Source organism: Hemibagrus wyckioides, linkage group LG07, assembly GCF_019097595.1.
Source record: "Hemibagrus wyckioides isolate EC202008001 linkage group LG07, SWU_Hwy_1.0, whole genome shotgun sequence".
NCBI classification, from domain to species: domain Eukaryota; kingdom Metazoa; phylum Chordata; class Actinopteri; order Siluriformes; family Bagridae; genus Hemibagrus; species Hemibagrus wyckioides.
Window position 1 is genome coordinate 4,389,548 of NC_080716.1, and position 22,404 is coordinate 4,411,951.

General features: G+C 45.3%; 2 protein-coding genes, 1 long non-coding RNA gene and 2 other non-coding genes across 6 annotated transcripts; 1 reads left to right on the plus strand and 4 right to left on the minus strand.

Moving 5' to 3' along the window:
- Positions 1–1,365: 1,365 nt before the first annotated feature.
- Positions 1,366–3,390, minus strand: LOC131355922 (uncharacterized). Of its 2 annotated transcripts, XR_009204960.1 has the most exons (3): positions 2,835–3,384; positions 2,496–2,573; positions 1,366–2,234 (listed from the first exon to the last, which is right to left on the minus strand). It is a non-coding gene; the product is annotated as an uncharacterized LOC131355922 (long non-coding RNA). The 2 variants fall into 2 exon arrangements; XR_009204959.1 differs by having other exon boundaries at positions 1,366–2,573; positions 2,835–3,390.
- On the minus strand, positions 2,313–2,451 carry LOC131357006 (small nucleolar RNA SNORA13). The gene has a single exon (XR_009205206.1). It is a non-coding gene; the product is annotated as a small nucleolar RNA SNORA13 (small nucleolar RNA).
- On the minus strand, positions 2,664–2,797 carry LOC131357005 (small nucleolar RNA SNORA13). Its single transcript, XR_009205205.1, has one exon. It is a non-coding gene; the product is annotated as a small nucleolar RNA SNORA13 (small nucleolar RNA).
- Positions 3,391–3,556: 166 nt separating the features above from the next.
- pcyt1aa (phosphate cytidylyltransferase 1A, choline a) lies at positions 3,557–8,113 on the plus strand. The gene is made up of 9 exons (XM_058394533.1): positions 3,557–3,716; positions 5,369–5,508; positions 5,814–5,913; positions 6,040–6,156; positions 6,244–6,395; positions 6,635–6,713; positions 6,798–6,940; positions 7,042–7,230; positions 7,533–8,113. Exons 2-9 carry the CDS (start codon positions 5,398–5,400, stop codon positions 7,755–7,757), a joined length of 1,116 nt encoding a protein of 371 aa, XP_058250516.1. The 5' UTR covers positions 3,557–3,716; positions 5,369–5,397; the 3' UTR covers positions 7,758–8,113.
- A 218-nt stretch (positions 8,114–8,331) lies between these two features.
- Positions 8,332–20,800, minus strand: ap2m1a (adaptor related protein complex 2 subunit mu 1a). The gene is made up of 12 exons (XM_058394534.1): positions 20,641–20,800; positions 19,714–19,832; positions 18,670–18,935; positions 12,485–12,567; positions 11,895–11,900; positions 11,663–11,798; positions 11,313–11,457; positions 10,729–10,851; positions 10,488–10,623; positions 10,320–10,417; positions 10,128–10,239; positions 8,332–9,949 (listed from the first exon to the last, which is right to left on the minus strand). Exons 2-12 carry the CDS (start codon positions 19,785–19,787, stop codon positions 9,815–9,817), a joined length of 1,314 nt encoding a protein of 437 aa, XP_058250517.1. The 5' UTR covers positions 19,788–19,832; positions 20,641–20,800; the 3' UTR covers positions 8,332–9,814.
- Positions 20,801–22,404: the final 1,604 nt, after the last annotated feature.

The following is a 22,404-nucleotide window of genomic DNA, read 5'->3' on the forward strand; positions in this document are numbered from 1 at the left end:
GCGGCCAGGGGCGGAAGTGCGCTCTCTCTCTCTCGCGCGCGCTCTCTCTCTCCACATTTAATATATTATTGACATATTTCCAACAGTCTCGTGACGTCACAAGCCCCTGTTTCCACTTTACAATTTTTCCACCTTTCGCAAGTAAAAGTTTTTTATTATTCGTCTCTCTTTTATTTCTCTGTCGGTGTCCTGCCCGCTGTCTGACAGGTCAGGGAGATGAGTTATTGATTATTTACAGCTTTCGCTCCACATTTAGCTCTCTTACCGGCATCTGCTGGTGTTTTATTGATGGATATGTCTGTGTCCTCATACAGTGCGGAGAAACTCCTCTATTCTCATCTGTCATTTCACAACATTGGATTTAGTGGTGCAGTTTTATTTTATTTTAAAAAGAAATTTTCATGAATACATTCCGCTTCACTGATTAAATATTTATACTTTAATACTAGTTATAAGTTAATCAGCGCTTATAATTAATATTTAAACATAAATGATATTAGATTTGACCAACAAGACTAACAGGGAATAAAATCTACGGTAAAAAATGATCAAAATAATAATAAAATAAACCCTGCATAAATCCGCCCTTCATAACAACCTTATATACATCAACTATAAAATAATCATTCGATATATATATATATATGAAATTTATTAATTAGATAATTAAAATATTTTCTTCTTACATAACACAACGGAGTGACACCGGAAGTAAATATCCCGCTGCTAAAAGAAAAGTCCGTTTTTTTACTCGAATTTTATTTCACTGTAAATATTGCGGGAGGACTTTACGCGGTCACATTATTTGAAACCAATCGTCGTGTCTAATTGAATTAAACCCATAAATAACTGAATAAAAGAAAATTATTTTTAAAACGAATGTAAACGAGTGAAAAGGACTAGGAGGGAATTCACTTCCGGGATTTGGTTTGACGCGCTGACGTCACCACGCCGTGCAAGACAAAGCCGATTCATGACTGAAATGTTTTGCGTATAATTTTTGTAAATATAAAATGTCATTTTTACAGTAAAACTGTCCATAAAATCATATTCATTGTTTTATCGATTATTTAAAAAAAAAAGCCCAGGTGTGTGATATATAAAAGAAAATTATATACAAAAAAGTGACGACTCGACCAAACCGTTAGCATGCTAGCCGCTTCGCCTCAAACACGAAGCTGAACCATTTCATGTTATATTCATCATTTAATATCCAGACTTATTTTTTTTAAAAATCTAACAAGTCTCCAGGATGTGTTTATCTGTTTCTCTCTGCTCACAGTCTCACTCCTGAGGAATCTGAGGATATTCGCTTTATAAATGAATGAGAAAAAAAAAAAGGATTAAACACACAAGCGCACACAATAATGAGAGAATTTTTATTAGACAAAGCTCTAAAAAGTTGGATTGAAGACAAAGAGAGAGTAAACTCATCTGTGTACTTATCACTTCATGAATAAACCAAACCTGACTGGGTTTTAGGAAATACCTCAGTCATCATCATCATCATCATCATCACCACCACACCATACCCCAGTAAAGTCTGTGCTGAAATCTGGGAGAGACTTGGGGAGGTGAAGCTCCTCTAACAGCAGACCAAGTATTGGGACACCCCTCCAAATCATTGAGTTCAGGGGTTGGACTCGGCCCCTTAGTTCCAGTGAAAGGAACTCTTAATGCTTCAGCTTCATACCAAGACATTTTGGACAGTTTCATGCTCTTTGTGGGAACAGTTTGGGGATGACCCCTTCCTGTTCCAACAGGACAAGTCTCCACTCCAATTCATCCCAAAGGCTGAGGTCAGGACTCTGTGCAGGCCAGTCAAGTTCCTCCACACCAAACTCACTCATCCATGTCTTTATGGACCTTGCTTTGGTCACTGGTGTGCAGTCATGTTGGAACAGGAAGGGGTCATCCCCAAACTGTTCCCACAAAGAGCATGAAACTGTCCAAAATGTCTTGGTATGAAGCTGAAGCATTAAGAGTTCCTTTCACTGGAACTAAGGGGCCGAGTCCAACCCCTGAACTCAATGATTTGGAGGGGTGTCCCAATACTTTTGGCAATGTAGTGTATTCCTTATTAGGAATCACAGATGGTGCTGAATTGTTTTTGGGAAATTATTGGTGACCAAACCTGTAACATGACACATCATGAACCGCACTCCTCATTAAACAACCGTTTCAATGCAGCAGTCATGATTTCCATCATCATCATCATCATCATCATCATCGACCTGCAATGAGAGAGAGAGAAAGAAAAATATTCACCACTAATGTTTGCATGTTGAGGATGTCCAGACCCCTGAGGGATGAAGTGTTCCTCTCGAGATTGAGGAGTCAGGAGTCAGTGAGAGTTCCTGGCTTTGCTCCACATCAGGAGATGATTTTACTGTCTGCCTTTTCTGACACCGCGTTCACCACAGACAGGGAGGAACGGGCAACACTAAGGCCAGTCTCCAGAACATTCCAGAAACATCTCATCTCTCATTACTCACATCAAAGTGTGTGTGTGTGTGTGGGGAAGATGTCCTCCAGCTTCCTCCTGGTGTGGTGTGAATGATCAGACCTCCAACCTGTAATAAAAACAAAAACATTAAAGAACGAGGATTTCCTCTCCTCCGCAGCGCTCCAGCATGAAGCCGAGCAGCACGAGACCTCTCTCATCGTGTCCTTATCACAGCGCTTCACAGAAACCAGAGGGATTTGTGTGACCGGAAGTAGCCATTATAAGAGATTCTGTGCGCCTTATTTGACACCACATCCATCTAAGAAAACGGACGGGCAACACATAAAGGCAAGAGCAGGAAACAACAAGAACATTACACTGTACTTACTGAGAAGGAGCCTGCTCGTTCTGCACGCGCACACGCGGCTCTCCACCACGCGGGCGCGCTTTAAATAGCGGAAGTGAGTGTCACATGATTTATACTGCGCATGTGCGGAATCTCGGGTTCTGTTCTGCGCGTGCGCGAAATTGTTGCCGCTGTATGTAACATATAATCATTAGTAGTCTTATAATATAACATTATTATAAACTGCCTTAAATCGTTTTTTGTCACATTTCAAACAAGAAGTAGACGCATTTCCGCACATGCGAAGTACAAATCATGTTTCCGGTACGGATCGAGGAGTCTTTAAACTATAAGGACCCCAAAAGAAGGTGCCAGCCGGAACGCCGGATTAAAATATTTGCGACAATCATTAAAAAATATATATATCAATATAAATACTAAAATGAATGAGTCAGGAATAATGATGATGATGATGATGATAATGAATCCCACGTAGCGAAGTGCAACGATCTATTTAAAAAAAATACAGAAAGCGTTCAGGTTGAAATCCAAATACATTGAAGTGCATAATCGAGTGCACTACTTAGCACCTAGGGAATATTACTACTCACCGTACACGACTTGTAGGTGCTCGATGTTAGATACATCTAATAAATCTTGGTGAAGTATTTTAGAAAGCGAACTCTTTTCCCTCGAGCTCTAGCCTCTAGGTAGGCGTGCTCGAGTTTTGAAGCACACCTGTGTAGTGTGGAGGTGTGGATATGGGACGCGGCCCGAGTCTTGCGCTGTTGGCACTTAGCTGTCAAACAGGGGCGAAGTCGTACTCTCTGCTAGCGTCAAGTGTCCGTGTGGAAAACGAGTTTTATTCATGGTAATCTCTAACTAGGTGAAACTTTTAAACGCCTGTCTCACAACAGGACTAGGGTAAGTAGCTAACTAGATGTGTTGCGAGTTGTTTCCGCTGTATTAACCCGCTTAATGCTAGCTAAATGCTAGGTTATATTAAATGTCAGTGTTAAGCATGTACATGATTTTCCATTTTCAAAGTTCACTTTTATGGTTAAGGAAGGGGTAAAGTCAGTTATATGATGTTTAACTAACTAACTAACTACTCAGGAGGTTTCTGAGCTAGCTAAATAAATAACTCACTAAGAAGCTAGTACGCTTCTTAGTAGTGATGTGTCGTTAGCGGACGATTCGGCTCATCGAGTCGGTTCTTTTTAGGTGAGTCGACTCGCGCAGATGAGTATTCAGTTATTCATCTATTTTTTTTTTCAGATTTAGAAGCTTAATTTATCTTGAAGAAAGACACCTTAATATCTATGCTACATGCTGTCTATCCAGCAACGTGTGTACTGCTGTGCTAATCTTCCAATTATGTCTTTGAATTAGATTTATAAATATAGGTCAATGCAATGTACAGTAATGTTATTTTGCTCATTAGAATGTTGAATAAGACTCCAGAGTCATCACATCCTAAACATTGTCCTGTTTAAAAAAAAGAAAAAAAAAGATGAGGCTCATGTTTTGCGTTAAGAGTCGACTCTTAGTAGTGGGCTGAGTCGACTCATTTGACTCACTGATTCACTAAGGAGAAAAAGAGATTAAAAGCAACAGGACCTAGACAGGAGTCTGGGATTTCTACACACATTAGTTGTCATTGTTCATATTTGTATATAGTCCATGTTTATTGTTATACATATTGTTATAAATGTGTCGTAATCAAACCCCCAGTAGTGCTGCTATTTTTTGCCCTGGCTGTGGTGCGTGTCCGAGCAGCTCTGAGCAGCTGCAGGGTGACGGAGCAGTTATTTAAGCCTCATGCCATGAAAAGTTACGGCGTGTCCGGCTGTAAACACGTCCCTCACTGAAATAGCCGTCTCACGCCGATGACCGAGGGAAATAAAAACATCCTGAACGACTCCGGGTTCCAGTCTGCACAGAGAGCTGGAGATTTCCCAGTCATGTAACCCGTGATCATTTACATATCAGAAGTGATCGGTGCAATTAGTGACATCACAGTCTGAGCTGACATGTAGCTCCGCCCACAGGTCTCTCAGTTTTAAACATGAGAGGTTTTCAGCAGTGGGATGTGTGACACCACAGCACAGTGAGTGGAATGCAGGAAGTGTGAGATATCTGACCAGCACATCAGAGCTACACTAACCTGATGAACAAGAAGGAGGACATGGGCTGTGTTCCAACTCACCCTCCAACACTTCCCCTAACCCCTTCACTCCTGGGCTCTGTGTGAAGTCTCTGAAGTCTTAATCACAATAAAACACACTTTATTTCCCAGCTGCTGGAAGTCGTGCTGGAAATCCACCAGCAGCCAAAACAAACAAACAAAAATGTGAAGTCTTTTTCTTTGTTTACAGATTAAAGGTTTTATAATTAGACTAAAGTCATTAAAAAGCCTCTATTTAAATTGCAGGAATGATGTCACCGAGCTCAGATACACCTTAAACATGTCTCTCTCTCTCTCTCTCTCTCTCGGTGTGAGGGTGCACTTACTTATGATTCACTTCAGCTGGAGTGTGACTCTGTGTGTGTGTGTGTGTGTTGTTTTGCTGCAGGATTCCGAGGATCTGCAGGTGGTGGGGAAATGGAGGCTCCCGCTTCATCACGCTCTCTCTCCCGGAAGAGGAGGAGAGACGACTCGAACGGAGAGACGGAGGAAGGAGACGCCGCAGTCAAGTTCAAACGCCACACCGTGGTAATGAGAGAGAGAGAAAGAGAGAGACAGACAGAGAAAAAGGGGTGAGAGAGAGAGAGAGAGAGAGAGAAAGGCGTGAGAAATGGTGAGAGAGAAAAAGAAAAGGGTGACAGAGAGAGAAGGGTGAGAGAGAGAGAGAGAGAGAGAGAGAAAGGGGTGAGAGAAAGAGAGAGGGGTGAGAAAGAGAGAGAGAGAAAGGGGTGGGAGAGAAAGAGAGAAAGGGGTGAGAGAAAAAGAGAGAGAGTGTTTGTATTTAATACACACAATAAGATGTATGTATTTTTTCTTCCCTCTGTCCGGTTCAGGCTCTCAGAGATCCGGCTCCGTACGCTGATCAGTTGGACTCGTTGGAGGATCGACCGTATAAACGGGTCAGCATGGAGGAGGCTCAAAGGGGAACACCACGTATGACACACACACACACACACACAAGTCTATAATTCTCCTATCACTTGTGAAGACTTGCAGGTTGTGTGCTGAAAGTTTAGTGGACTGGTTTGATGTGATATTGTGTGTGTGTGTGTGTGTTAGCTGACAGACCGGTGAGAGTGTATGCAGACGGTATCTTCGACATGTTTCATTCCGGACACGCCCGGGCCCTCATGCAGGCCAAAGACCTCTTTCCCAACACACACCTGATCGTTGGAGGTACACACTGACCTTAACTGAGTGTGTTGATGAATGTGAGTGTGATAAGAGTGATGATTGTGACTGTGTGTGTGTGTGTGTGTGCAGTGTGCAGTGACGACCTCACACACAAACTCAAGGGCTTCACTGTGATGAACGAGGAGGAACGCTACGACGCCGTCACACACTGCCGCTACGTGGATGAGGTGGTGCGTAACGCGCCCTGGACCCTCACACCAGATTTCCTGACCAAACACCGGGTGTGTGACCAAAGTTCACTGAAGGAACACACAGACACATACACACTGATATACACATCATGTTTACACTTGGCCACGCCCACAAAAGGTGAACAAGCGCCTCTGAAGCACAGCAGCTACACTTCCTTCTTTTATAGGGTGCCGTTACTTTTGCCCTGACTGACCTTATTCACTAATATGAAACGTGTGGTGTGCAGTGTGTTACACTGGAGCTCTGACCTCTGTGTGCGTTTCCTCAGATTGACTTTGTTGCTCATGATGATATCCCGTACTCATCAGCAGGGAGTGACGATGTCTACAAACACATCAAAGATGCAGGTGGGGGACATGGAACACACACACACACACACACGAGTTTATTCCGTCTCGTATACACACACGTGTTTATTCCGATCTGTTCAGGAATGTTTGCTCCGACTCAGCGCACCGAGGGCATCTCCACCTCCGACATCATCACACGCATCGTCCGTGACTACGACGTGTACGTGAGGAGAAACCTGCAGCGGGGCTACACGGCTAAAGAGCTCAACGTCAGCTTCATCAACGTGAGTCATCACCTTCATCCCGAGCTGACCATTATACACACACACACACACACACACACACGCGCACGTCACGGCCCTGCGTGTTTCCCCTCCACCTACAGGAGAAGAAGTACCACCTGCAGGAGCGTGTGGATAAGGTGAAGCAGAAGGTGCGAGACGTGGAAGAGAAGAGCAAAGAGTTTGTGCAGAAGGTGGAGGAGAAGAGCATCGACCTGATCCAGAAGTGGGAGGAGAAATCCCGCGAGTTCATCGGAAACTTCCTGCAGATGTTCGGGCCCGAGGGAGCGCTGGTGAGTCACACTGGAGCACTAACACCGGGGGGGGCCTCCACATCCTACACTGTCTACATTTCCTCAGAAGGAAAATAAATAATTTATTTCACACAGGCACCAAGTGGACATTTAGCCACAAAAAATATTTCTTCACTAAGTTAAAACTAATCTCATAATCCGTTTGGTCAAGACAAAAATAACGGCACTGGGCGTGGCTAAATATGTCAATCAACAAGAGAACCAGTGTTCTGTCAGTCTGGCTGGAAGTGTAAGTAAAACACTGATAAGTGAGGACTGTGTGTGTGTGTGTGTGTGTGTAGAAGCACATGCTGAAGGAGGGGAAAGGTCGCATGTTGCAGGCCATCAGTCCTCGTCAGAGCCCGAGCAGCAGCCCGACCCGCGAGCGCTCGCCCTCGCCCACCTTCCGCCTCCCGTTCTTCACCAAGACCTCTCCGCCTTCCTCACCCCGCGCCAAGCGCCCGCGCCATGACATCACCTACGGCCAGAACATCAGCGAGGATGACGAGGATGATGAGGAAGATTAGGAAGGAGGACGCAGGCTGTGGAGACGCTGACACGGAATCACGACGCTCCTCCATCGAACACGGAGCGAAGGACGGATTTTAAAAAAACGCCACAGATACGGCTGTGTGTGTAGAATCCGTTAGCATACAGGAGGACTCTCTGTGTGTGTGTGTGTGTGTGTGAGATGTTAAGGCATGCCAGTGTTCTGGTTCTGTTTCCTGTAAAGATTCAGGTTTTGGGGAAGAGCCGCTGTGTTTTTACTGTCAGTGTGCACAGGATCGTTTTTATTTCTACTGGTTTTTGTTTGTTTGTTTTACAGTCGAACAGCACGCTCGGAGAGGCTGTGAAAAAAAAAAAAAGCTTGTTGCTAGGGTTACATCTCGGACTGTGTTTATTTCTCTCGTGAATTCCAATTATCGGCCAAAAGGACTGAAAAAACAGTGTTTCTGATTGTCGTCATGGTTACGTAGTATGATACATATTATTATTATTCAGTTTGGAGCTCGATTACCTTGAACACACCCTGCCAGCCAATCAGAAAGCAGTATTTCACAGAATTTGAGAGATGTAATTTTATGGATGTTGTGACATGTATTTTATTTATATATATATATATATACACATATTTTTGGTAAAGTCTATAGCAGTAACAACAACAACAACACTAAGCTAGACTGCGCTAGGAGGAGGTGCTGAAGTGCACTCATGGAAAGATAGCTGTAGCTAGCAGAACGTTTAGCCACATTAGCCTTCGACTGCATTTAGAGTGCACGGGATGAACGTCTGATCATGTCTTCATTCAGTCTTTTATGTCCCGTCTTTCATTTTTTGTCGTAAATTCCTGAATGAAAGTGTTTCAGGAACATCAGAGCAAATCCCATGATCCTGTTCACTAGAAGAAACATGACCTCAGCAGGTTAGAATGCACTGTCTGAGCTCTGATGATGATCTGAGTGTGTAAATGTAGGATTCTGTACAGCTGCTGTAATGACACTCATTTATTTCTCTCTCACTTGCACAAGATTTTTCTTTCTTTCCCGTTTCTGCCTGATGTCTGCTCGGGTTTTCCTGGAAGATTATTAAATCAGTGTAACGTGAACATATCTCCGTATGAAGTTCTCGTTCAGCAGGTGTCTTCTGTACCAAATGGAAGCCTGTTTATACACCGATCAGGCATAATATTATGACCACCTGTCTAATATTGTGTTGGTGCCCTGACCCGTCCTGCACTGTGTATTCTGACCCCTTTCTATCAGAACCAGCATTAACTTCTTCAGCAGTTTGATCAACAGTAGCTCGTCTGTTGGATCGGATCACACGGGTCAGCCTTCACTCCCCACGTCCATCAATGAGCCTTGGCCGCCCATGACCCTGTCTCCGGTTCACCACTGTTCCTTCCTTGGACCACTTTTGATAGATACTGACCACTGCAGGCCGGGAACACCCCACAAGAGCTGCAGTTTTGGAGATGCTCTGATCCAGTGGTCTAGACATCACAATTTGGCCCTCAAATCCTTACGCTTGTCCATTTTTCCTGCTTTTAACATCAACTTTGAGGACAAAATGTTGACTTGCTGCCTAATATATCCCACCCACTAACAGGTGCCATGATGAGGAGATACTCAGTCTTATTCACTTCACCTCTCACTGGTCATAATGTTATGGCTGATCGGGGTACATTCTGATCACACACACACAACACCACAGCAACATTAGAATTTTCGTTTTTTTTAATTATATTTATATAGATTTTTTACTGATACAGATGGCCAGATCAGAGAGAGAGAGAGAGCACATCACATGGACCCTCAGAGCACTGCATCACAAAGTAACGGAGTGTTGTAGAGAAGGTCAGTGGTGGTCGTGTCCCTGACACTTCATCAGTAAGACATTTTCTTCTCTGATCTGTTAGAGTGGACATTAACTAACATTTGGAACAAATCCTGATGTAACATTCTCTCTCTCTGCTCTGTTCTAACTCTTCATACACACAGAACACGGCTCACGTTTGCATAATTCTCTACTGGTTTTGTTTTAACTCGTCCACCTATCTCAGAGGGGAGGTGTGGTCACGCTCTCAGCAGCGGGTCTCGTAGATACCGCTGCGGCCGATGTAGCGGACCCATTTGATGACATCGTGGTCGCTGTAGTTCAGCTTGGACTCGAACACCTTCAGGTAGCGGACCTTCAGACCGGACGGTGCGAACGGGACCTGAGGAGCAAACATGAGCAGAGATGAAGATCTAAACCACACACCGTGTAGAAATGATGGTTTTGATCTTATTTAAATATCACATTATCAATTCTGATTAGCTGTATTTGTATGAATATATTAATGAGAATGTTTAAAGTTCAAGGTTTAATTTTTTCACTCATTTTAATTCTCTCACCTCAAAGTTCATTGAAATGGGAGGACGAGCCCACTTCTTCTTATCGTTGGTGGGCAGCAGCTCGATCTCAGCACTGATCTGAGACTCCTTCATTCCGGCCATGCGTTTAATCCTGAACACAAGAGCAACTTAGACACTCTCTCTCTCACACACACACACAGAGTGATAAAATGAACAGGACTCATCACTGACTTCCACACGATGGCGTTCTCACTGGCCTTGTACTTGGCTTTGCCCTTCATGCAGATCACCTGCACGCCGCTCGTGTTCAGAGGGGTGGGGATACGCACCTGAGACGAGGTGCAATCAATCAATCAAATCAATCAATCAATCACTAAATAATTTAATAACTAAACTCACCTCAATCTTCTGTGCCAGTAAGGAGGGTTTGAAGTTGGACTTGATGACGACTTTCACCTCCAGTTTGGTGCGTCCGACCTCTCGGACCAGTGGAATGACCCGGAACGGCAGGATGATGTCCTTGGTGGTGCGGTACCTTTCAGATGAGACATGGAACAAGCCTCAACACACACACACACACACACACACACACACACAGGAGTAAAACTCTTACAGAGGATGTGTGAAGGTCAGGGCTTACCTCATGAGCTCGTACTCTCCGTCTGGAGGGATGAAGCTGATGCTGCGCTCAGAGTCGAACTTACTGAGACGCACACACTGGTGGAAGGTGCAGTCGTCAATGGCGATGGACTGTTTCCCGCTGCTGGAAATCACACACACACAATTATAAAAACACAGCACAGCCGTACCTACCTCCTATACCTTGGACTCTGGACCATTGGAGGAACATAGGTTTGTAACATGAAATAAAAAGTTGAATTAGATAAAGAATGTGTTACATGAACAACATCCTGTACACAGAGACTCCACAGCATCATAGGGGTATAATTCATGAATTTTATTATTTTTGTTTTTTTACAAATTAGAGAGATAGAGAGAAAGAAAGCGAGACAGAGAGATAGACAGACAGAGAAAGAGAGACAGAAAGAAAGAAAGAGCGAGACAGAGAGAGAGCAACAGAGAGAGAAAGAGAAAAAAAAAAGAGAGAGAGAGAAAGACAGAGAGAGAAAGACAGGAAAAGAGGGAGAGGGAGAGAGAGAGAGAGAGAGCAGAGAGCGAGAAAGACAGAGACACACAGACACACACAGACAGACAGATAGATACCTCTTCCCGGTCTCGTCATTGGCTCCAGCTTTCCCCTGCTTGTCGATGACGATCTTGTCGTTCATGCCGAACTTGCACTCAGGCATGCCGCTCAGGTAGCTCTTCATCACCACTCGGCCTGAGACGTGCGCGCTCAGCACCTGACCTGCAGCGCACAGATACAACATCTGTTCAACATCTGGATTCAACCAAGCTGAATATATGGACCTGACTTACTGTAGCATAAATATTATTATATCATCATTATTAGAACAATTACTCAGAATTATTACTGTAATCCGTTTCATCACTAGGGAGTAGGTGTGGTTAAACACTATGGTCAGTGTGACCCCTGGGGGGCGCCGTCTCACCCTGCGGGGACATGAGCAGGTTGACACTCTCCAGCACATCCAGGAAGAGCTCGTTACGGCGGTATTTAATGCCCTCTCGACGCCAGCCGATCTGCCCCGTCACCTGGCTGGTGATCTGAGACTGCTCCTCCTTCGTCTGAGGAAGGACACCAACAAACCAGTTAGGAATCAATCAATCAATCAATCAATCAATCAATCAACTGTCTTATCTCTCTTTCACACACACACTTACGTGATGCTGCAGTGATCCAGGTCCGAACACACAGCATTAGGAAAAGAGGAAAAAAATTTCATTACAAAGTGAACACACACTTTTTATTATTCTATTCCTTCTCTCTCTCTCTCTCTCTCATCCCCCTCTCAATATCCTCTGTATATATATTTGACTTATTTCTCCTTTTTTCTCAGAGAGAAAGAGAGAGAGAGAAAGAGACAGAGAAAGACAGAGAGGGGAAGAGAGACATTTCCTTTCTTTCAGTCTTCCTCTTCCACCTCTCTCTTATTCGTTCCACATTCTCTCACTTTATTTCTTCTGTCCAGCTTTCCTTCCTTCCTTCTCTATTGACTCTTATTCAGCTCTTCTTTCTCTCTCTCCTTCATGCATATCCATTTTTCTTCTCTTTCTTCACACAATCTCTCTCTCAAATTTTTTTGTCCTGGATTTCTCTCTTTTTATCACTTTAATTCTCCTCCTTCTCTCTCGTCTGTTGGTCTGTCCGCTAGCACTGACAGCCATACAGAGAGTGAGGTGGAACTAATTAATAAATCCCACAGCAGGCAGCCAATCAGGAGTGAGTGTGTAAAAAAAGGGGCGGAGTTTACCTGACCCTTAATGCCCTGCTGCGTAATAAATGTCTTCAGTGCTCCGGTCTCCGAGTTCTGAGGATATCCAAAATCCAGAATCTCTGCGCGCACACACACACACACACACACACACACACACACACACACACATCACAGATGTGACATTTTTTCCCAACAAACACCTGGTGGTCTCCTCCTTCCCTCCTCATGTCCTTTTTTTTGTTTCATTCTTCCCTCCTATATCTCTTTCTTCCATCTATACTTATTTCCTGCTTTATTCCTCTTTTCCTCCCTCTTCCCACTATCAACCTCCTTTCTTTCCATTTCATTCTTCCCTCACTCGTTCCTCCCTCTGCCTACTTTCTTGCTTTCCTTCCTTCTATAAAGAAAAAGAAAAGGCTTCCCCCCTTCCCTTGTTCTTTCTTTCTTCCTGTCTTCCTTTCTGTCTTTCTGCCTTCCGTCCTTCCTGTCTGTCTGTCTGTCTTTCTGCCTTCCGTCCTTCCTGTCTGTCTGTCTGTCTTTCTGCCTTCCGTCCTTCCTGTCTGTCTGTCTGTCTGTCTTTCTGCCTTCCGTCCTTCCTGTCTGTCTGTCTGTCTGTCTTTCTGCCTTCCGTCCTTCCTGTCTGTCTGTCTGTCTGTCTTTCTGCCTTCCGTCCTTCCTGTCTGTCTGTCTGTCTTTCTGCCTTCCGTCCTTCCTGTCTGTCTGTCTGTCTTTCTGCCTTCCGTCCTTCCTGTCTGTCTGTCTGTCTTTCTGCCTTCCGTCCTTCCTGTCTGTCTGTCTGTCTTTCTGCCTTCCGTCCTTCCTGTCTGTCTGTCTGTCTGTCTTTCTGCCTTCCGTCCTTCCTGTCTGTCTGTCTGTCTGTCTTTCTGCCTTCCGTCCTTCCTGTCTGTCTGTCTGTCTGTCTTTCTGCCTTCCGTCCTTCCTGTCTGTCTGTCTTTCTGCCTTCCGTCCTTCCTGTCTGTCTGTCTGTCTGTCTTTCTGCCTTCCGTCCTTCCTGTCTGTCTGTCTGTCTGTCTTTCTGCCTTCCGTCCTTCCTGTCTGTCTGTCTGTCTGTCTTTCTGCCTTCCGTCCTTCCTGTCTGTCTGTCTGTCTGTCTTTCTGCCTTCCGTCCTTCCTGTCTGTCTGTCTGTCTGTCTTTCTGCCTTCCGTCCTTCCTGTCTGTCTGTCTGTCTTTCTGCCTTCCGTCCTTCCTGTCTGTCTGTCTGTCTGTCTTTCTGCCTTCCGTCCTTCCTGTCTGTCTGTCTGTCTGTCTTTCTGCCTTCCGTCCTTCCTGTCTGTCTGTCTTTCTGCCTTCCGTCCTTCCTGTCTGTCTGTCTTTCTGCCTTCCGTCCTTCCTGTCTGTCTGTCTGTCTTTCTGCCTTCCGTCCTTCCTGTCTGTCTGTCTGTCTTTCTGCCTTCCGTCCTTCCTGTCTGTCTGTCTGTCTGTCTTTCTGCCTTCCGTCCTTCCTGTCTGTCTGTCTGTCTTTCTGCCTTCCGTCCTTCCTGTCTGTCTGTCTGTCTGTCTTTCTGCCTTCCGTCCTTCCTGTCTGTCTGTCTGTCTTTCTGCCTTCCGTCCTTCCTGTCTGTCTGTCTGTCTTTCTGCCTTCCGTCCTTCCTGTCTGTCTGTCTGTCTGTCTTTCTGCCTTCCGTCCTTCCTGTCTGTCTGTCTTTCTGCCTTCCGTCCTTCCTGTCTGTCTGTCTTTCTGCCTTCCGTCCTTCCTGTCTGTCTGTCTGTCTTTCTGCCTTCCGTCCTTCCTGTCTGTCTGTCTTTCTGCCTTCCGTCCTTCCTGTCTGTCTGTCTTTCTGCCTTCCGTCCTTCCTGTCTGTCTGTCTTTCTGCCTGCCGTCCTTCCTGTCTGTCTGTCTGTCTGCCTGCCTTCCTTCCTGTCTGCCTTCCTTCCTGCCTTCCGTCCTTCCTGCCTGTCTGTCTTTCTGCCTGCCTTCCTTCCTGTCTTTCTGCCTGCCTTCCTTCCTGTCTGTCTGTCTGTCTGTCTTTCTGCCTGCCTTCCTTCCTGTCTGTCTGTCTGTCTGTCTGTCTGTCTGTCTGCCTGCCTGCCTTCCGTCCTTCCTGCCTGTCTGCCTTCCTTCCTGCCTTCCTTCCTGTCTGTCTTCCTGCCTTCCTTCCTGTCTGTCTGTCTTTCTGCCTTCCTTCCTTCCTGTCTGTCTGTCTGCCTGCCTGCCTTCCGTCCTTCCTGCCTGTCTGCCTTCCTTCCTGCCTGCCTTCCTTCCTGTCTGTCTGTCTGTCTGTCTTCCTGCCTTCCTTCCTGTCTGTCTGTCTTTCTGCCTTCCTTCCTTCCTGTCTGTCTGTCTTTCTGCCTGCCTTCCTGTCTGTCTGTCTGTCTTTCTGCCTGCCTTCCTTCCTGTCTGTCTGTCTGTCTGTCTTTCTGCCTGCCTTCCTTCCTGTCTGTCTGTCTGTCTTTCTGCCTGCCTTCCTTCCTGTCTGTCTGTCTGTCTTTCTGCCTGCCTTCCTTCCTGTCTGTCTGTCTGTCTTTCTGCCTGCCTTCCTTCCTGTCTGTCTGTCTTTCTGCCTGCCTTCCTTCCTGTCTGTCTGTCTGTCTTTCTGCCTGCCTTCCTTCCTGTCTGTCTGTCTTTCTGCCTTCCGTCCTTCCTGTCTGTCTGTCTGTCTGTCTGTCTTTCTGCCTGCCGTCCTTCCTGTCTGTCTGTCTGTCTGCCTGCCTTCCTTCCTGTCTGCCTTCCTTCCTGCCTTCCGTCCTTCCTGCCTGTCTGTCTTTCTGCCTGCCTTCCTTCCTGTCTTTCTGCCTGCCTTCCTTCCTGTCTGTCTGTCTGTCTTTCTGCCTGCCTTCCTTCCTGTCTGTCTGTCTGTCTGTCTGTCTGCCTGCCTTCCGTCCTTCCTGCCTGTCTGCCTTCCTTCCTGCCTTCCTTCCTGTCTGTCTGTCTTCCTGCCTTCCTTCCTGTCTGTCTGTCTTTCTGCCTTCCTTCCTTCCTGTCTGTCTGTCTGTCTGCCTGCCTGCCTTCCGTCCTTCCTGCCTGTCTGCCTTCCTTCCTGCCTGCCTTCCTTCCTGTCTGTCTGTCTGTCTGTCTTCCTGCCTTCCTTCCTGTCTGTCTGTCTTTCTGCCTTCCTTCCTTCCTGTCTGTCTGTCTTTCTGCCTGCCTTCCTTCCTGTCTGTCTTTCTGCCTTCCGTCCTTCCTGTCTGTCTGTCTTTCTGCCTGCCGTCCTTCCTGTCTGTCTGTCTGTCTGCCTGCCTTCCTTCCTGTCTGCCTTCCTTCCTGCCTTCCGTCCTTCCTGCCTGTCTGTCTTTCTGCCTGCCTTCCTTCCTGTCTTTCTGCCTGCCTTCCTTCCTGTCTGTCTGTCTGTCTTTCTGCCTGCCTTCCTTCCTGTCTGTCTGTCTGTCTGTCTGTCTGTCTGCCTGCCTGCCTTCCGTCCTTCCTGCCTGTCTGCCTTCCTTCCTGCCTTCCTTCCTGTCTGTCTTCCTGCCTTCCTTCCTGTCTGTCTGTCTTTCTGCCTTCCTTCCTTCCTGTCTGTCTGTCTGCCTGCCTGCCTTCCGTCCTTCCTGCCTGTCTGCCTTCCTTCCTGCCTGCCTTCCTTCCTGTCTGTCTGTCTGTCTGTCTTCCTGCCTTCCTTCCTGTCTGTCTGTCTTTCTGCCTGCCTTCCTGTCTGTCTGTCTGTCTTTCTGCCTGCCTTCCTTCCTGTCTGTCTGTCTGTCTTTCTGCCTGCCTTCCTTCCTGTCTGTCTGTCTGTCTTTCTGCCTGCCTTCCTTCCTGTCTGTCTGTCTGTCTTTCTGCCTGCCTTCCTTCCTGTCTGTCTGTCTGTCTTTCTGCCTGCCTTCCTTCCTGTCTGTCTGCCTGCCTTCCTTCCTGTCTGTCTGTCTGTCTTTCTGCCTGCCTTCCTTCCTGTCTGTCTGTCTGTCTTTCTGCCTGCCTTCCTTCCTGTCTGTCTGTCTGTCTTTCTGCCTGCCTTCCTTCCTGTCTGTCTGTCTTTCTGCCTGCCTTCCTTCCTGTCTGTCTGTCTTTCTGCCTGCCTTCCTTCCTGTCTGTCTGTCTTTCTGCCTGCCTTCCTTCCTGTCTGTCTGTCTTTCTGCCTGCCTTCCTTCCTGTCTGTCTGTCTTTCTGCCTGCCTTCCTTCCTGTCTGTCTGTCTTTCTGCCTGCCTTCCTTCCTGTCTGTCTGTCTTTCTGCCTGCCTTCCTTCCTGTCTGTCTGTCTTTCTGCCTGCCTTCCTTCCTGTCTGTCTGTCTTTCTGCCTGCCTTCCTTCCTGTCTGTCTGTCTGTCTGCCTGCCTTCCTTCCTGTCTGTCTGTCTGTCTGCCTGCCTTCCTTCCTGTCTGTCTGTCTGTCTGCCTGCCTTCCTTCCTGTCTGTCTGTCTGCCTGCCTTCCTTCCTGTCTGTCTGTCTGTCTGCCTGCCTTCCTTCCTGTCTGTCTGTCTGCCTGCCTTCCTTCCTGTCTGTCTGTCTGCCTTCCTTCCTGTCTGTCTGTCTGTCTGTCTGCCTTCCTGTCTGTCTGTCTGTCTGCCTGCCTGCCTTCCTTCCTGTCTGTCTGTCTGTCTGTCTGCCTGCCTGCCTTCCTTCCTGTCTGTCTGTCTGTCTGTCTGCCTGCCTTCCTTCCTGTCTGTCTGTCTGTCTGCCTGCCTTCCTTCCTGTCTGTCTGTCTTTCTGCCTGCCTTCCTTCCTGTCTGTCTGTCTGTCTTTCTGCCTGCCTTCCTTCCTGTCTGTCTGTCTGTCTGTCTTTCTGCCTGCCTTCCTTCCTGTCTGTCTGTCTTTCTGCCTGCCTTCCTTCCTGTCTGTCTGTCTGTCTGCCTGCCTTCCTTCCTGTCTGTCTGTCTGTCTTTCTGCCTGCCTTCCTTCCTGTCTGTCTGTCTGTCTTTCTGCCTGCCTTCCTTCCTGTCTGTCTGTCTGTCTTTCTGCCTGCCTTCCTTCCTGTCTGTCTGTCTGTCTTTCTGCCTGCCTTCCTTCCTGTCTGTCTGTCTGTCTTTCTGCCTGCCTTCCTTCCTGTCTGTCTGTCTGTCTTTCTGCCTGCCTTCCTTCCTGTCTGTCTGTCTGTCTTTCTGCCTGCCTTCCTTCCTGTCTGTCTGTCTTTCTGCCTGCCTTCCTTCCTGTCTGTCTGTCTTTCTGCCTGCCTTCCTTCCTGTCTGTCTGTCTTTCTGCCTGCCTTCCTTCCTGTCTGTCTGTCTTTCTGCCTGCCTTCCTTCCTGTCTGTCTGTCTGTCTTTCTGCCTGCCTTCCTTCCTGTCTGTCTGTCTTTCTGCCTGCCTTCCTTCCTGTCTGTCTGTCTTTCTGCCTGCCTTCCTTCCTGTCTGTCTGTCTTTCTGCCTGCCTTCCTTCCTGTCTGTCTGTCTTTCTGCCTGCCTTCCTTCCTGTCTGTCTGTCTTTCTGCCTGCCTTCCTTCCTGTCTGTCTGTCTTTCTGCCTGCCTTCCTTCCTGTCTGTCTGTCTTTCTGCCTGCCTTCCTTCCTGTCTGTCTGTCTTTCTGCCTGCCTTCCTTCCTGTCTGTCTGTCTTTCTGCCTGCCTTCCTTCCTGTCTGTCTGTCTTTCTGCCTGCCTGCCTTCCTTCCTGTCTGTCTGTCTTTCTGCCTGCCTTCCTTCCTGTCTGTCTGTCTTTCTGCCTGCCTTCCTTCCTGTCTGTCTGTCTTTCTGCCTGCCTTCCTTCCTGTCTGTCTGTCTTTCTGCCTGCCTTCCTTCCTGTCTGTCTGTCTTTCTGCCTGCCTTCCTTCCTGTCTGTCTGTCTTTCTGCCTGCCTTCCTTCCTGTCTGTCTGTCTTTCTGCCTGCCTTCCTTCCTGTCTGTCTGTCTTTCTGCCTGCCTTCCTTCCTGTCTGTCTGTCTTTCTGCCTGCCTTCCTTCCTGTCTGTCTGTCTTTCTGCCTGCCTTCCTTCCTGTCTGTCTGTCTTTCTGCCTGCCTTCCTTCCTGTCTGTCTGTCTTTCTGCCTGCCTTCCTTCCTTCCTGTCTGTCTTTCTGCCTTCCTTCCTTCCTTCCTGTCTGTCTTTCTGCCTTCCTCCCTTCCTGTCTTTCTGCCTTCCTCCCTTCCTGTCTTTCTGCCTTCCTGTCTTTCTGCCTTCCTGTCTTCCTGTCTTTCTGCCTTCCTGTCTGCCTGCCTTCCTTCCTTCCTGCCTTCCTTCCTTCCTTCCTTCCTGTCTTTCTGCCTTCCTCCCTTCCTGTCTGCCTGCCTTCCTTCCTTCCTTCCTGTCTTTCTGCCTTCCTTCCTTCCTTTGGTGATTTCTCCCTCTTTCCTTTCCCTGTTCTTTGATGATGATGATGTGTGTGTGTGGTGTTTACCGTCCAGGAGCTCGTAGATGAGGACGAAGTTGTTCTTGATGTTCTCCTCACTGATCTTGCCAAAGTAGGCCGCCATCACGTCACACATCTTGTAGAGGAACTCGAACACCATGGCGGCGTTGACGTTCTGCTTGGTGACGGCCGCCAGCCAGATGTTGGAGCGCTTGACATGGAAGAAGCTGGTGCGTGCAATGTTGGTGACGGGCGAGCGCACCTGCTGCCGGGCGTGGATCACGTTCACGCGGAACGCGTCCACCGCATTCCTCCTGCCGGAAGACAGAGGGGACAGGAAATGGATCAGAACCTATAGATTTCTCACCAGAGATCTCCATCCCTCACTGTAGCTAAAGTTCTAACAAACATGGCTACCCGATTTTATTAAGTTAGCAAGCTACATGAGGCTAGTTACTTCCCACAGACCACACTCATTTCCAGTAAGCAAACATCACGCTGTTTACTACAACACGATCAGCTGAATAAGTTAAGCTCCGCCCCCAAGGTGACCCCATGACGCCCATCAGTCGCCGTAAACCTTTAACCTTCTCAGCTGAGGCTAAAACTAAAAAGAAATAAAAACTTTGCCGCTTTAGATTTGTGAAGAATCTCTCTCTCACACACACACATACAGCTCACTAAACACTAATCTCTTAATTACACACACACAAAGTTCACACACACACACACACACTGCTGAAAGTTAAATAAACATGGAGATTAGCTAAGGCATGTTTGGTGCCCACACACACACACACACAATAAATAAAGATGATGACCAAAAACAATGGTTATAAAAATATCTGCTAATCTGGGGACTTTGTGCTCATGGGGAAGGAAAAAGAGAGAGAAAAAAAAACACTGAAGCAGCAAAATCAGAAGCAGATGCAGGATCTTCCCCGAACTGCACTTCCTGTGCTGCTTCCTGTGTCACTGCTGCAGCAGGACGGTTGCTCTGGAGCAGAACAATAGAGCTGATAACGAGGAAGAGGCTGGCATCAGATAAAGCGGTGAGGACACACGACAGGAGAAATTCACCAGAGAACTCACCCTATGTCATCGCGGTAGACGCGGGAGATCAGTACCTCCCCCTTGTGGTTGTAGATGAACAGTCCTCCAATCATGGTGGCTGCTCCTCACGCCTCACATGCCATGGCGAACTCTCGCTCCTGCAAACGAAATGCATACAGTTTCCTTTTAAACAGCACACTAACCCTGATGTCCTAAAACACTGGTGAAACTCGCACGCCAAGCAGGGTTCTCTTCACTGGGGGTCAACAGTTTATTATACAGTTGATTATTTTTTTTTAAAACAGCTCTTAATTACATAATTGTAACAGTAGCTGACTTGCTAGTAGGTGTGGCAAACGGTCATGGGGCGGGGTTTCAATTTGCATATTCGTGCATATTAATAAATACTCATGAATATCCATGTGTTTTTAGTGTAAAGTTGATCGCTCCTGGCAGCTTCTTAGAAAGTTAAACTTTATAAACGTCTTTATAATAATAGATGGGATTTTATATTAAATAGTAATTAAAAAAAGTGAAAGATTTATTACACAGAAATGACCAGAATGTTAATGTTGCCCTCAGAAAAATAAATAGCGTTTGAATTATTTCTACGTCACTTCCTGTCAAAAAAAAAAAAACACGTTAAAATGTAGACGATAAGAGCAAACGGTTTTAATCGCGATATTTATTAACCGGACATGACGTCCGCGTCTGTGAGGAGGAAAACAGTGCATTAAATATTAATATAACTTCCATCTAGAACATTCCTTTTCACGCTTTATAGATCCCCCAGAACTGTTGTGTAATTTATCACACAGCTTGCACATATTTTAAAAATGCTGTCTTATCTCCTCGGTGGTCAGAGGGGTGCACGCGCCGAATTAGCTCTAAGCTAAAAACGACGCGTTATATTTTTTTTTGGTTTGTTTGCTGAATGCGATTTGTTTCATTTAAATATAATCATACCTCAGTAAGATCCGCTGGAGTAAACAACGCGGAACAACCCGATTTCCGTCCTGTTTTTGGGGAGCCGCTAAAGGATTAGCGGGAACATCCGAGTTCTTTTACCTCAGGATGACTCCCTCCCTCCTTCTGGCCCTCCTTCAGCCTGGAAGTCAGCTGACGGCCTCGGCGTAATGCGCATGCGCCAAGAAGAAGGCTGAATTTAATATAGCTAGGCGATACCTATATTAGGGCACTTCGGTAGGGTTCGATATAACGAATTAAATAGGGCATAACTAGTGCACTATATCTGCATTTGGTATTCGGCCCAGGTCAAAGCTTGGGCACTAAAGAATCACGCAGCCATTTTATATATTTTAACGTAATAACATATTTATTTTGTAAAATTAAAATAATAATAATAATTTAATTTAATTAATTCAATAATGATTAAATTATATTTCTACAACAATTATTATATTATATATATATATATATATATATATTATATTATATTATTATATATATATGGATCGTATTTTCCCAGTACGGTTCACAAAAAATCACAAGCATTATAAAGACTATATAGGAAATAAACAAATCTGTATTAGTAATCTCCAGAAGAAAAATACGAAAAAACAAAATTTGATACAATAATTATATTTATATTACAGCGTCATTATTGACATTTAATAATATATAACAATTATTTAACTGAAAATGACTGAAAAATTTATAAAACTATATTATACAAAATTAATGTGTTTATTTTAGGTTTATTTTAAATTTATGCTAAATGTAAACTCGGTTCAGTAATGAATGTTATTAATATTAATATGCTATATAGAGATTTTATATATATATATATATTTCTAGCATACAGATAATACGTCAACATCTGAACTTTGTCTGAAATTTTATTATTATTTTTTTTTACAGTTTTACTTTTTAATTAAATGAAGTTCCCAGTAAAACGTCAGACTGTGGAGTTTTTTCTCTCCTGGTTTGTGATAAAAAGTCAATCTGATATTATTGTGTCAGATGATTTATGGACGATGGAGTAATCACGTGACTCGAAGGGCGGTTTCTGTGGATCGGTACGCTGTGTGTGTGTGTGTATGTGTGTGTGTGTGTGTGTGTGTGTGTGTGAGAGAGAGAGAGAGAGAGAGATAACTGTGTGGGTCAGAACTATTTCATCCCAACAAAGAGTTTGTGTGAGATTAAATTCTGTTCCGAGTCACGTTACAGAAATCCAGTCTGTAGTTGAGAATCAGGGCTTTATGTGGAGAGAAAATAAACAGTAAGGATTTCTGTGTTGGTTTGGGGATTTGTTTGGGGTCAGGATGCAGATTTGTAGCTGTCAGATGTGAACCTCCTCTCAGAACCAAACAGGTTTAGGATGAAATCGATTTGATAAAACCTCAGGGTTTATTTTCCTTCATAGATACAGATGAGAGAGTGTTTACTAATTAATTAATTAATTAATTAGAACGATCTTAGCTTGACGATTAGTAAAATATATGTATTAATAGAGCAAAATAAATGATATAACAGCTATTAGAATAAATTAAACAGAACAGTAAAAAAAAAACAAATAGTCAAAATAAATCGCTTAAATAAAGAAAGAAATAATGAAACAGAATTTTATTTTAGGTAACATAAATATAAAATTAATTATGTACAAAAACATCTAGAAAAAAATACCTAAATAAACAAACGAAAAAATTATTAATAATTAATTCATTAATTTTTCAGTACCGAATTAATTGTTAAGTACTTATTTTTATT

Excerpts from the sequence above, each read along its gene's own strand:
- pcyt1aa (XM_058394533.1), top strand. The coding sequence starts at position 5,398 with ATGGAGGCTCCCGCTTCATCACGCTCTCTCTCCCGGAAGAGGAGGAGA. Across the intron at positions 6,714-6,797 it reads CAAACACATCAAAGATGCAG|GAATGTTTGCTCCGACTCAG; the intron begins GTGGGGGACATG and ends CGATCTGTTCAG. Across the intron at positions 7,231-7,532 it reads TCGGGCCCGAGGGAGCGCTG|AAGCACATGCTGAAGGAGGG; the intron begins GTGAGTCACACT and ends GTGTGTGTGTAG.
- ap2m1a (XM_058394534.1), bottom strand. The coding sequence starts at position 19,787 with ATGATTGGAGGACTGTTCATCTACAACCACAAGGGGGAGGTACTGATC. Across the intron at positions 10,624-10,728 it reads GGAGAGTACGAGCTCATGAG|GTACCGCACCACCAAGGACA; the intron begins GTAAGCCCTGAC and ends CTCATCTGAAAG. Across the intron at positions 10,240-10,319 it reads GAGAACGCCATCGTGTGGAA|GATTAAACGCATGGCCGGAA; the intron begins GTCAGTGATGAG and ends TCTTGTGTTCAG.